Source organism: Colius striatus, chromosome 3, assembly GCF_028858725.1.
Source record: "Colius striatus isolate bColStr4 chromosome 3, bColStr4.1.hap1, whole genome shotgun sequence".
Taxonomy (NCBI): domain Eukaryota; kingdom Metazoa; phylum Chordata; class Aves; order Coliiformes; family Coliidae; genus Colius; species Colius striatus.
This window is the reverse complement of record NC_084761.1, coordinates 10,109,610-10,123,093: the sequence shown is the minus strand read 5'-3', so window position 1 is coordinate 10,123,093 and position 13,484 is coordinate 10,109,610. Positions and strand designations below refer to the sequence as shown.

General features: G+C 41.4%; 1 protein-coding gene and 1 non-coding gene across 2 annotated transcripts; one reads left to right on the top strand and one right to left on the bottom strand.

Moving 5' to 3' along the window:
* The first annotated feature begins 292 nt into the window (after window positions 1–292).
* Window positions 293–374, top strand: TRNAL-UAG (transfer RNA leucine (anticodon UAG)). The gene has a single exon. It is a non-coding gene; the product is annotated as a tRNA-Leu (tRNA).
* A 1,445-nt stretch (window positions 375–1,819) lies between these two features.
* On the bottom strand, window positions 1,820–11,728 carry LOC104558893 (putative short-chain dehydrogenase/reductase family 42E member 2). The gene is given in 12 exon segments (XM_010203644.2): window positions 1,820–2,068; window positions 2,676–2,749; window positions 3,416–3,479; window positions 4,154–4,219; window positions 5,203–5,340; window positions 6,563–6,645; window positions 8,057–8,132; window positions 9,089–9,207; window positions 9,828–9,885; window positions 10,858–10,953; window positions 11,418–11,611; window positions 11,614–11,728. Coding segments are annotated over 12 exon segments (1,332 nt in total).
* Window positions 11,729–13,484: the final 1,756 nt, after the last annotated feature.

Below are 13,484 nucleotides of genomic sequence, written 5' to 3'. Positions count from 1 at the left end.
AGATGGCGGGCGCGGGGCAGCAGCGCCCTCTGCCGGGCCGCGGGCAGCCGTTGGAGAGTGGGGCGGGGCCGGTGGCCGATGGCGCCCCCGCGGCCGCGGAGCCGTTCGCCGGAGGCCCAGGAGGCCCCGCCCGCGGCGGCGGTCGCGTTTCCAGGGGAGGGAGGCGCCGACCGGCCCCGCCGCCGGGTCTTGCGGTAGCGGGGACACAAGTGGGCAGCCTGCGGGGGCGGGTGTGGAGAGCGGCGGTGTCGCCCCCGTGAAAGAGGCCTGGCGGGCGCCTGAGCACCCAGGCGGTAGCGTGGCCGAGTGGTCTAAGGCGCTGGATTTAGGCTCCAGTCATTTCGATGGCGTGGGTTCGAATCCCACCGCTGCCAAGTTGTTTTTTTGTCGCCGCCGCGGTGGCTTGTCTTCGCCGCCCGACCCAAGAGAACGCGTTGGCGGCGAGTAGGTGGTGGCCCGGGGGCGGAGCGGCCCTCCCCGGCACGGCCGGGCACGGCGCGCAGCGGCCGCTCGGGACGGGTGGAGGTGCCAGGGCAGTTGGGGTATGTACCGAGGGTAAGCGGCTGCACTTAGGGACAAAAAATAACACCAGAAACACCACTTTGGCGGTTCCACCTTCCCGGGCTATGTTTGGGTTCCAACACCTGCACCCGGGGCGCTGCCTGCCCTGAACTGAGGCGAGGACGAAGTGCTCCCGCCTTCTCCGGAATTCTCAAATCCAGCTGTGGTTACTGCCTCCCACGGCTTCGATTCCTCTAGCTCTCCTGTCTCATCTCCCTTCCCAAGCTCTCTGCACGTTTGCATTGTGCTCTTGCTCGTTCTCTCCGGGAAAAGGTGCAGAGAGGAGGGAGAATTCTGCGGTAAATAGCCAGCATGAGTGGCAGAGGGGCAGGAGTGGGGTCTTCCTCTCCACCTCTTATTTTAGGCTCATTTTTTGCTGGACAATAATTCAAAAGTGCATTGTTCTCTTTAGTGGAGGAATTTGCTCAGTACAACTGCTGTGCTTCAGAAATTAGGTGCAAAAATAGGTCTAAAGTTCAGTGGATAAGCAAATGATCTGTATTGTTTGTTGTCCCGAGTAACTACAGGAGGTAAAGGAAGCAGCACAAAGACTAGTGCAACCCATAGTGGCAGATTAATGTAACACAAATGCACTTAACTAATGTAACTTGGTTACTAACTTCCACTTCAACTAAAATACACAGTCTTGACTGATGAAAAGCCATTCGTGCAGGTACCTGCTAAGCCTCTGAACTGCTGCACCCCAGGGATGGGATGGGGAACCGGTCGGCACGGGGCCACAGGACTGACAGCAGCGAAGTTTCAGGTACACTTTTATTTTCCCTCATAGGCAGTGATACAGTAAATTCACAACAGAAATTCACACGGTGTGAACTCTCTGCATGGCTGGTACGTTTTATTTACACCAGTCTGCCCCGTCTGGTGCTTTGCTGGCTCCTCGGCTCCCCAGGGCAGTGAGCTGTGGCAGCAGCTTGGTGCAGTCTTTCTCCTATGAGCCATCTTTCTTCCCAGGGGAAGCACTGGAGGCTCTTTTCTTTGTGCAGGTTCTCATGCATTTCAGTAGTCAATTTGGGAACGTGTTTTATGGTGAGAAAGAAATAGATGCCACAATCTCGACTCCAGTGTGTTTCAGTGATTTGGCCATAATTGTACCTTAATTTCTCCAGTACAGCTAGTGATCTGTTATTTTTAGATTTAAAACCAAAATTGCAGCTGCCCATTTATTGCATGGGGACCAGTAACTGTCGTGGGCATCAGAATGATTGAACTGTGACCAAGTACCTGCAGTTCATGCAAATCAGTGTTGTGTTTCTTTAAAAAAATGCAAAACTGAAAGGCCATCAAATCTTAAAGAAAGAAAGATCAAACTCAAGCTAACAAATAAAGAAAGCAAAACTTTGAGGAAGATGTGATCATTCTGGGCTTCTGTTCTTGTTTTAATGTAATGGTCCACGGAATCAGCAAATGCAAACTTCTCTGGGCTGTACCCTAGCTGACTCCGTGCCTTGTCTATTCGGAATGTATGAGTGATAGAAATGTTCTGTACCTGCAGGGCAGAAGAGTCAACATACAAAAATATGAACACCTAGGAAATTGGAACACAGTCTCTAAATGGTAGCAAAGACACAGTCAAAGGATATGTAAAATAAAAACCCAGCCCACACTATTGTATTCATGTCCTGTTGTCATAGGTCACATTACCTTTAAAATCATTCACTCAAAAGGAGAATCTTTAATGCCCAGAGAGGCAGTAAACCCTGCAAAGCAGTCTTCTAACATTGAAAACACCCACCAAAAGTGTTCTGCACTATGATTCTACCTAAGGTGGCAGATAACAGCCCCCTCTGCGGTGCCTAAATATCTTCAGAATGAGGGCCCAAGTGACCAAAGCCTCAAAGGATCCTGGGCCTTGGAATGGAGGAGCTGAAGCATCCTCTCCCCGATTGCAAGCATGAGCTCTGACCTTTTCACATGTAATGAGCATCATATGTTGCCTAAAACATTTATAATGCGTGCATTTGGTCTGGAAACTGGAGGCTGAAGTAGTACTGGGTGGATTTTACTTTCTACAGACTTCATCTTAAGTCGTACCTCAGTATTAACGTGGATGTGTGCATCCTGTGAGAATCAAGAGGAGTTTACAAAGACTTTACCTCATTTCTGGTCAGCAGCGGGGACAGTTCAACAAACGGCTTCAGCATCAGGTGAAGATATTCCATTATCGTGGCTGTGTAACAAAAAAATTCTGCTTAAGAGCAGTAAATTGATGAACCATTATGGTTTTGGTATATCTCACACTGACCTTGATAACAAAGGATAATCACATACCTAAGGGCTCAGGGCATTGTTACTAACAGCAGCAGGGCTACTTGGTCACAAGGGGTTGAATTTAAACTTAAAACTTCAGTCAGCCTGAATTAGGGTTTGGAGAGCTGGTGACAGGTCTAGTGAAAATGTCATGAGGCTCTATAAAAAATGTGGTAACAACAAATTATTCCAAGGGGGATTGTGTCTTAGCTGCACGTGGGAGTCGACTCTGGAGACAATCATGCAGCCAAGCAGATACTCTTTTCTGTAGTGTAATTCATGAAGACATGGAGTTTTAGATTTAACTTTTTCTATTTATGCCATTAACTCCACCAAGTTGTACAACAGGGAAGTCCTACCTAAAAGCTGTTCCTGTGGGTCTTAAGTAGAGATGATTCGGATTTCAACACACTGTGCAAAGCTGAACTTCACCCCTGACTGCTGCACACTAGATGAGCCCACAGCATATCATTTTTACACATGAAACTGAAAATTGTGGGCAAATGAAAAGAAGCCCAATCATAGTATTACAATTAGGAATGAGGGTAGTGAGGACAAGAAAGAAATGTTGATAAAGTATTTTTACCTGATGCATAAACTAAGGAAGTGGGAATACGTATCCATGGTTTACTGCAACCTAATCTTTCAAACTGAAAGAAATTTATAAAACAGTGAAAAAAACCAGAAACCTCAAACAAGTTTTAAAGTATCAATACAGGAGATATTGGTGGAAATATTTAATGACAGAACAGATAAAACCATCATGGCTGTTACTGTGTAAGTTTTCATTTTCCAGGGGATTCCCCTTAAATGTCACATTCAGGCACCTGGGTAATTTTCAAGTGGCAATCTTAATAAAGGAAAAACAAAGTTTGTAATAGTTGATCAAAATGTCACAGTGTGCCGATACCTAATTTAACACTGTGACACATTTATGGGTTTGAGCCCATCGTTAACAATAAAATGATCTTTCAAAAGGAATGTATATTACATTATAGATTGATAATTACTATTTCTAGTTTTTGTCTGCTCAAAATAACCCCTGTTAGCAGATGCATGCCTGAGAAGTTAAGGTAATAGGGATGCTGGTTTCGATGGTCCTTTGATCTCAGTGAAGACAGTTACTTTAATGTAGTATTTAACGTAGGCTTTGGTATGACGCTAATCACACTGAGCTTCAAGCAGGAATTAAACTCAGATTCTGAATGGGACTCTTACACCCAAAGCAAACATACCAAATGTAGTTACATGCACTCAAAAGCTGGAGTTGTACAACACTCAAAGAAACTAATGCATTTGGAGCTACAGTAGATATTGTACGTACAAGTGGAGTTAACCATTCAAAAAGGTTGAATTTTTCGCCATCATTAATGAAATACACCTGGCCACTCTGTTAAAGAGGGAGAGACAAGTTAGTAAAAATAATACTGTGTGTATCCTGACTTCTTTCTCTTTATCTCACACCTTATGAAGAGCTTAAAAATAACACAGCAATATAAAATACACACGGATGTACCCACAAACCCACAAAGTATCTGCACGTGTTTTGATCAGTTGCACTAAGGCATGCAGTGAAATTAGTGGTCAAGTGGTTTGTGTGAGTAATGTGCCTGGCTATGAAGCATCTGTTACAGAGTGGCTCTACTGGGTAAGCAGAGGTTGCTCAATGCACAGAGAGTAGTGCCGTGTCTGACTTGTGCTGCTAACGCCTATTTATCAAAGGGTGGGATGTGTTGTGCTCTCTGTCTGGTTAAGGCAGACTCCATCTGTGCAAGCACAGCATAAGATACCTCTTCCCTTTGTGCTTTTACAGTTTTAGAAAAAGTAGTTTACTTTGACAATCTTTCTAATATACTTGAAAGGTAGTGCCTCCAGGTCAAATAAACCCCTGTTTTTACAAGGAGGAAAACAGTTATAATTATTTGTAGAACCAATAAGCCCAATAAAATGTGCTTCTACTTGCACATAGTAAGGGAAGACTGATTATCACAGCTCACAACATGAAGTTTGGATCTATACCCAAAGGAACAGGGGATAAAACTGCCTGAACTTCCAATTTCGTTTCTGAACATAGCAAACAGTCATTGCTCATCTCCCAGAAATGGCAAATATTAGATTGCAAGAATGCAAAGATGGAGATATTCTTACAGAAGTACATATTCCAACTCTTAACACACTGCACAGCCAATGATGCCAGGTCCCACACTGTTTGTGGCACATTTGCAAACTAAGGACTCAGATGACGATGTAAGCTAAAGGACATTAATTACTGCTACTACTGCAGTTACTATAGTGCAGGATAATATTGTACCATTACTCTAGTGGCAGGATCCACTGGCAAATGAAAACTGTGGTGCTTTTATTGTTACTTACAGCTATGTAGTTCTTTTCAGGGGTGAGAGCTTCAGCAGCTAGAATTTGAGCTTGCACAAGATTCTCTGCATGTACCCAGTTCATTTTAGCAGAAGGATCCCCAAACTTGAAGCTAAGCAGCCCTCTCTCAATATTCTTCTGTAGACATAAACAAACATGAAACCAAAGCAAAATGGGGTTTAAAATGAGGTACAGTGCACTTTATTGTCCAGCTAAATGCAGGTTTGTCTCTATTTACCATCCCTTGAATCAATAAAAAAGAAGTGAGAGAAGTGCAGAGAGCTCTAAAAATATTGCTTGTGAAGAAGGATCAAAGAGCACATTGAACATGATATGTCCTGAATTTACAAAGTGTACAAGTCTATTCCAAGGATAAGTAAAATATTGTATGGAAAGGTAAAATACAGTTCTGAATGATCCAAAAGTATTAACAAGACAGGATCAAAATGAAAAATTAGTTTTGGCTGTGAAAAAATGGATCATAATGTTACATGTCACATTTTGCATTTAACAGGGACATTTTAGAGACTGCTAAATGTGACAGTTGTGTCGTCTTACAAAGAGCTCATCACAAATAAGTGTAAAAATGGAAATTTAAAACCACTACAGTTTGGATTTTTTTCAGGTGCTAAATGCCCCATCTGGAGTTTAACTGAAATGACATTTGCCATTTAAAAAATTATTCAATTTAGAAGGTGATAAAGTTTATTTCAGCTGATTTCAATATCATTCCCTACCTGAGCTACAAATCAAAATCTTGAGTCTATTTGTTCCTTAAAGCTGTGTGCAACTTTATATTGGACTGATGCTTTTAAAACTGACTCATATAATTCTACAGGGATTGCATTCTGAACCATGTACTAGGTGTACAATTGAAAGACAAATGAAGAAGAGTAAACTGTGAGCACCTCAGCTGTTTGCCCTTTTGTAACCTATTGTAGCAGAAGATGCTTTCTACTCTTTAACTTGTTTCATTGGATAGTGAAAGCCTTTAATAGTTGACACTGGAAAGAAGATATTTGGATGTATTTATTTTCATTAATATTTTAAACCATTTGGTGAAAGTTGCATGCAAACAGGCATTTGAATTATCACAGATTGGCCTGAATCTTATAACACTAGTAAGCATTTCATTATGAAGCTGGACTTACACGTGTTTGTATTACAAAAAAGAGGCTTTTTTAATGTACTGTATATTCTTTACAATATAGTGCATGTGAACAAAGTTATAATATCCTCAGCAGACAGCTGAATTGTTGCATTGCTACCCAATGAGAAGTTCAGTCAATTTATAACACAAATAAGTGATTCTGTTGTATGTCATAGAACTTTCTGCTGATTAAACAATTAAAATACATACTGCTAGCCTTGGCAAGTGTCTTTGCTCTTCTGGTCCATAGATTCCTGGTGGGCGAAGAACACATGTATAGAGTATTCCACCTCCTAGAAGGATTGATAAGAACATTCTTAAGTGACTTTCACAGGACTATGTTGTATCTTTGTACGAACCAAAGACTGTGGTAGCAGAACTCACTCTGAAATAAATTAACTTCACCATCTTAAAAACTAACACATATCAAAAAGTGTTGAATCAGCAGCTGGATATTAGGTTGAAAGAACATGCAAAATAGCAAGGTAAGATACAGAGAAGTCCTGCCAGCTTCATCAGATTCCTAGAAATGACCAGATATTTCAAAATCTCTTTCTAACCAGTCCCCTTTGTCTCTGTGTCAAAGCAGTGAAAGAATGTGCCAACTGTGGTGATGAGTTTGCTGAAGTAAGTTATTTATACGAAATTATGGATGGGAAACAATGACTTGCTAGTCATACAAGGTAGAGCTGAAAGGTTCTCTCCACAGTAGGCACAGACAGCTCCCACTAGAACAGCTGTAGAAGCTCTTGATCAGTTCAGTGGGAGAAAGTAATCACTTTCCTAGTTTATCAGTTGGCTGGTTCATCCCCTACTGTTATTAGTAGTACTAAGAAAACATGCAAGTACTCAGAAACATGCAAAATACTCAATCCTGCTATGGCACAGGATCAAAATGGGATGTTTGGAACACTGACTAGTTCTAATTTCATTGACAGAAACTGTGTATTTCATTGCAGAACTGTGTATTGCTCCTAAAATTGAGAGTGTCATTCATGTGAAGAGCTGCTGAAGAAATTAGGAAAAAAGCCTTTTAGTTTTTAAACAAAATAATTGTGTTGGGATGGAATGCTCATCAATGACTTTGTAGCCTTATATAACTCTCATATAGCTATCAAGTGAAGAGAGTCTTTCTGTGTCCAAGGCTAAATTTAGCTCAGTATCACTTGGTCATGTAGAATCATGTTGCACTTTACATTAATTTGTTTTGCACTGGCAGTTATAGTGTCTCAGGTGAGCTTAAGTATTCAAGTGTATGACTGACCTTCTCAACATGGAAAACTTTGGGAAGCACTAATAAATAATTCTGGGCTATAGTATCAGGTGGCTTCTTCAGATTTTAATATATAACTGGGGGGAGGATTTAATCAATTTAACAATTTAATCATCATTCATGTTTTACTTATGTTGCATAATACAGTGAAATACTTGGTTTTGTTTCATTTCTAGCTGTCTTTATCTTTTAAACTAACACTCATTGCTGCCATGTTAAAACCTTTTATGAACTAAAAACTATCTGGGAACTAAAAACAACTAAAAGGGATTTTTAAATGAAAATCTTTTTGTTTGTGTCGGTATGTCAATAACTTGAATTTACAATTGCTGGACAATCTTGTCCACTGGAAGACTGATACAAGATGTTAGTGAGAAAGAAGAGGAGGATGAGTAAATTCCACTATCAATTCATTGAAAAGACAGAAGTACCTGCTAGTGGAGTTCCATTAGCTGCTAGTACCATTTGTTCTGCAATTGATTTGGTTCTGGAATAATGATCAACATGCTACAGAGAAAAAGCAAATATGTTTTTATCTGTTCTTGAGATGATAAGGCAGAGTGGCATCTTTTTTCCACTAGTTTTCACTTAACAGATGGTAACAAAGACCTCAACATACAGAAGCCAAAGGGTATTAGTTTAGGATAAACCACATGCATATTGCCAAGTTAAGCAAGCTTTTTTGTTTATGCAAATGCACTTAATTAATTTCAGCACATTTGAGAAGCAATAAATATATGTATGCTTTGAATGCTGCCAAGAATGTAACTGATCACTACTTTGTAATCTGGATTTCTTTTTCAGGTAATGGGCAAGTCAAAAGCCAAGTTTTGAAGACATTACAATGTCCTGATCACTTTCTTGTGGCACTGTCCCAGAGAAAATGTTATTTTATATATTATGTAAAATCATATTCAATATTTTCCCTACCCAACTCTACTTCTTGAAAGACTGTGAAGCACTTCATGGAGCGAGGACGCTCGCAAGACCCAACCGTGTATGCAAAGCACCCAGAACTACTTTCTCCTTTTTAAATAAATGCAATAAAAACATATAAAAATGGGCTGTTTTCCTATATCAGCTCTATGCTCTATATATATCATCTTCAATAAGGGAGAAACAGACAATTCATATCAATAATAGATGTCTAAAGAGGCACCGAGCCATATAACACAATCCCCGTGTCCAGGTGGAATTTCATTAATGTTAACAGGACACTGTATGAATTATTTTCCAAAACCAAGGACTTGATAGGAAACAAAGAAATATATACTGCAATGTCCATAAACCTGATGTGTCAAGGTTGTAGAGAACACCTACAAAGAGTGTAAAGAGCTTTCTTTTTTCTTTCTTGTACCTGGATGCTGGTATCAGGCAAAACATGGTTGTGAATACTCCAGGCTTTTTTATAAACAAGAAAGTAAAGAAAGAGGAAGCCTGAAAATATAATATAACTAAAATACCTTTTCTATAGGAAAGTATGGCACAGTTTCCTCATCGCCATCTTCAATAGGAAGCCCTCCAAACACCACATTTACTGTACTGGTGTATATCAATCTAGCAATGTTCCTTTGTTTGCAGGCTACAGCAATGCATAAAGTAAATTAGTTTAGTGGGAAAATGAAACATTATGCTGAAAGAGTTTGTATGAGCTTTTACTGAGAAACCATTAAATAGTAAAAGAGCAAATATTTCCATGTTATGATTGGGTGGCTTAAAATGCAAAGCATATTTAAAGGGAACACATCAGTGTAGGAGGAAGTGCTTTATAATCTGGCACATCCTAACGTGGATGCTGTGGGCTAATTCGGTGGCCCTGGGATGGCTGCTGCCAGCCTGCTGAGGCGGCTCCAGATAGGCAGCTGGCTACAAGGCCACCTGCTTCAAGGGCTGCATTAGATAGCAATGAAGTGTGCTGCTACAAAATACACATGGAAATAGTTAACTCCTTACATGGACACAGATCCTGACATCAGGTCAAACATGATTACAAAAAGCTACAGTGCTGGCTCTCATTTCACACTCCATAGCAGAACTAAGCATTTAAGAAACACTCTCCATGACATTCTTCCTTATCTTCTGCCAACAATGTAAAGTATTTGGTAAAAAATACTGTGTGCTATAAAGCCAACTGGCCTTTTCTAAGTGGTATAACATTTTGACATGCTATACTAACACCCAATGGCAAGGTTAGACACATACCATCAATGATGAATCTTGTTCCATGAATGTTCACAGTTTCAATCTCTTCTCTGTGCAGCTAGGTAAATAAAGAAATTGTACATTTAATAATAATAATAATACTACAGTTTAAATTCAATAGAGGACCGTTACAAATGTCCCCAAATAGAAGTAACAAGTTTAGTGCTTTAATTACAAAAAAGATCATTTAGACTGCTCTTTCAGAATTCAAGAAGTCAAATAACAATTGTTTCAACTATGTATTTCTCTTGCACTTTAACAGCCTAGCTTGCTTGAAGCAAAGAGAATGATGGTGCTCCTGAACACACATTTCCAATGATGATACATCTTGCAGTAATAGGTTAAATACCCATATTTCAGTGGTTCTCAGTGACAAATCCCAAGTATGCATTGCTCAACTGCAAACATCTTTGAATGAGCTTTTCTATCCAGCTAAGGCAATTATTTAATAAAAGGAACTTCAGTAAAGTAAGAAAAGGGTGGTGGTGCTGTGTTTGTAACTCTAATCATAAAAATTGTGGCTCAGAGTCCTGCCTCAAATACCTCCCACTAAAGGCAACCAACTAGGACTTGAAACACAGACATTGTTTTAATTTAGTTATAGAAAATAACTTACAATTTAGCTCAGGTGCTGTTCCTCCCACTGACCTTGCAGCTAGGAGTTCGTTGTGAAAGATTTAGGGAAGGATCAGGGTTTTTGGAGGACTCTGCCTCCCTTGTCTTCCTTTTTGCCTTACACAATTTCAGAACTCTTAAATGCCATTTCCAACTCAAAATCCCTTCCAGGCTGTTGGTGGAGCCTCTAATGGGTAGGGAATAATTTCACAACTAGGAAGACAGTAGTGTAAGCAGACTGCTTGTAGACAGCACCAGTTTGCACAGAACAATTTACCAAAACAGCATGGATATGGATTCAGGCTCTCAGGATAATTAGAAGAAATAAAATCTATCATGCAGTGTTACAGCATCAAGTCTCTGATCCTCAGTGTGGGCAGTCACACAGAGGAAACATGCAACTATTTGAACTCACTTGCTCTCTTCCTGACATTCCGTATGAAGCTACGTGAAACACACAGTCGGCACCTTCACAGGCTGCAAATATGGCATCATAGTCCCTGACATCTGCCTGTAATACATAAGAAAAGGTATTTGGACTTGAAATCAATCTGCAGGTTAGCATTTGTCATATAGTGGGTTAGCACATTCATGTAACTGTCTTCCTGTGCATCCTGGGACTGACAACTAGGCCCATTCAGTTCTTGCTGACAATCATACTTTTCTTCCATAGAACTCAAAGGACTTCAGGGTTCTTCTGAGTCAGGAGGAGAGGTAAGGTACTACAGGTTTCATTGTTATTTCAGATACACTAAAATCAGTTGACCAAAACTCATGTAGGATATTCAGAGTTTAAAAGGTTATAGAAATTTGCATTAATTTGAAGTTAAGTATTTGGATTCTGTGAAAACTAAGACATTATGGGTTGGACTAGATGATCTCTAAAGGTCCCTTCCAACCCCTATCATTCTGTGATTCTGGAAAAGGCAAATGAATTCACTTTCATGTAGTAACTACAACCATGTTATATCATACCTGGATACACACTGCTCCACTGGGAATTTCCCAGATAGGTTTGTGTATGTCATATAGAACAACTGAAGCTCCTGTGTTGGCAAGAGCACATCCCAGCTTGTATCCAAAATAGCCTCCACCTCCTGTCACCACTGCTCTCATACTTCTTTCTTTCAGAGTGCCAGCATTTCCAGTCACTTTGGAGTTAGAGGTATAAGCTTCCTGTCAGTGAAATACTGTCTCCTATTACCAGACACATGTAATAATTTCCTCTCCATGCTGAAAATAGCTCCATAGTGCTCCTGGATGCAGATGATTCCAGTGAATTTCATGTTAACAAGCTCTATTCACAGCCACAAAGGTTTACTTTGATGCAACCTGTTTAAGTAAGATAAAAGACAAAAGCAAAACACTAGATACAAAATTTCTAGATTTCAAAGACTACTTTAAAAAGACTCATTTATTTTTTTTTGCTTACATTAAGTTTGTTAATAATAATTTTCACATTTTACTAACATTTAAAATGTCTGTATGCTATATTAGAGACAGCATGTTGAAACCACATAGCAGACGCTACGTTTCAGGTTGAACATTTATTTGCAAGTGGTATCCTGAATAATAATAAAAATCCCCCATAAATAAACAAACAAACATAGCTAGGTTTCCCTAGTGAGTAGAACATGAATTCAAAGGTTTTCCACTGATAGGTCAGGATCAGATTAATGGTACAGACTGTAACTTCTTATTGGCAGGAGAAAAATTACTAGCTACGTGAAATGTATCTCCTCACCTCAGTTCACTTCTTTCTGGTCTGTGTCACAAGCTCATGAAATGGCCTTTGGAGGTCAGACATGATACAGGGTCGTAGCTGAATTTGAAATCTTGAACTGTCAGGAAAACTAAACTCTGTGTTTAAAAAACAAGCAAGGAGAGCCAAGCAGAACAGCAGTGGGGCAAAACTTCCCCTTGAGCAAAAGAGAAATCTTTAATGCTTCTTCCACTTGTCCATGCTTTATCACAGACATATGAGAAAAGTGGTATTTTCAGCTCCTAAGTAGTGGCAGATTAATGTAAGCTAAGAATACACTGTGTTTTTGACATTGTGAGTGGAGTTGAGACATGAGGATTTCAGAAGGGGAGAGGAACACCTTATGCTTACTTGGTATCTTTAAAAGGTGTAGTGGAGAGCAAGGCTATCAAATCCTACCTGTCTAGGGGAACAAGAGTAAAATAATGACTACTTGACATAAAAAGTCAATGGATATATTAAAAAAAAAGTAATAGTGAATCATTTACTTCTTAAATGTGGAGGTTCTTTCCCATCCATACCACAGCGGTCAAGGGGTCACCACTGACAGACAAGGCATTTTAGAGGCTGTAGCTACCCATTTCCTTAGTTACCCACATACCTTCCCTGTGCTGCAATAAAAGATTAAAAGCCACCTGAGCTCCTGCCAGTATTCTCTGCATCTCACTTGCAAATGTGCCAGGGAAAGCACCGCTGCCAGGGGAACATGGGCCGGCTGCCACGGAAACTAGTGCTCTGGTCACTGCCCTCAGCACCCTCAGCAAGGGCCCTCAGCACCTCTCAGCTCCCCTCATGGCCCCTCAGGGCCCTCAGCGCCTCTCAGCTCCCCACAAGGCCCCTCAGCTCCCCTCAGCACCTCTCAGCTCCCCTCATGGCCCCTCAGCTCCCCTCAGGGCCCTCAGCACCTCTCAGCTCCCCTCATGGCCCCTCAGGGCCCTCAGCGCCTCTCAGCTCCCCACACGGCCCCTCAGCTCCCCTCAGCACCTCTCAGCTCCCCTCATGGCCCCTCAGCTCCCCTCAGGGCCCTCAGCACCTCTCAGCTCCCCTCATGGCCCCTCAGCTCCCGTCAGGGCCCTCAGCACCTTCCAGCTCCCCTCATGGCCCCTCAGCTCCCCTCAGGGCCCTCAGCGCCTCTCAGCTCCCCACACGGCCCCTCAGCTCCCCTCAGCAAGGGCCCTCAGCACCTTCCAGCTCCCCTCACGGCCCTCAGTGTCTCTCAGCTCTGCTCAGAGTCTCAACTCTCCTCAGCACCTCTCAGCTTCCCTCAGCACCTCCCAGCT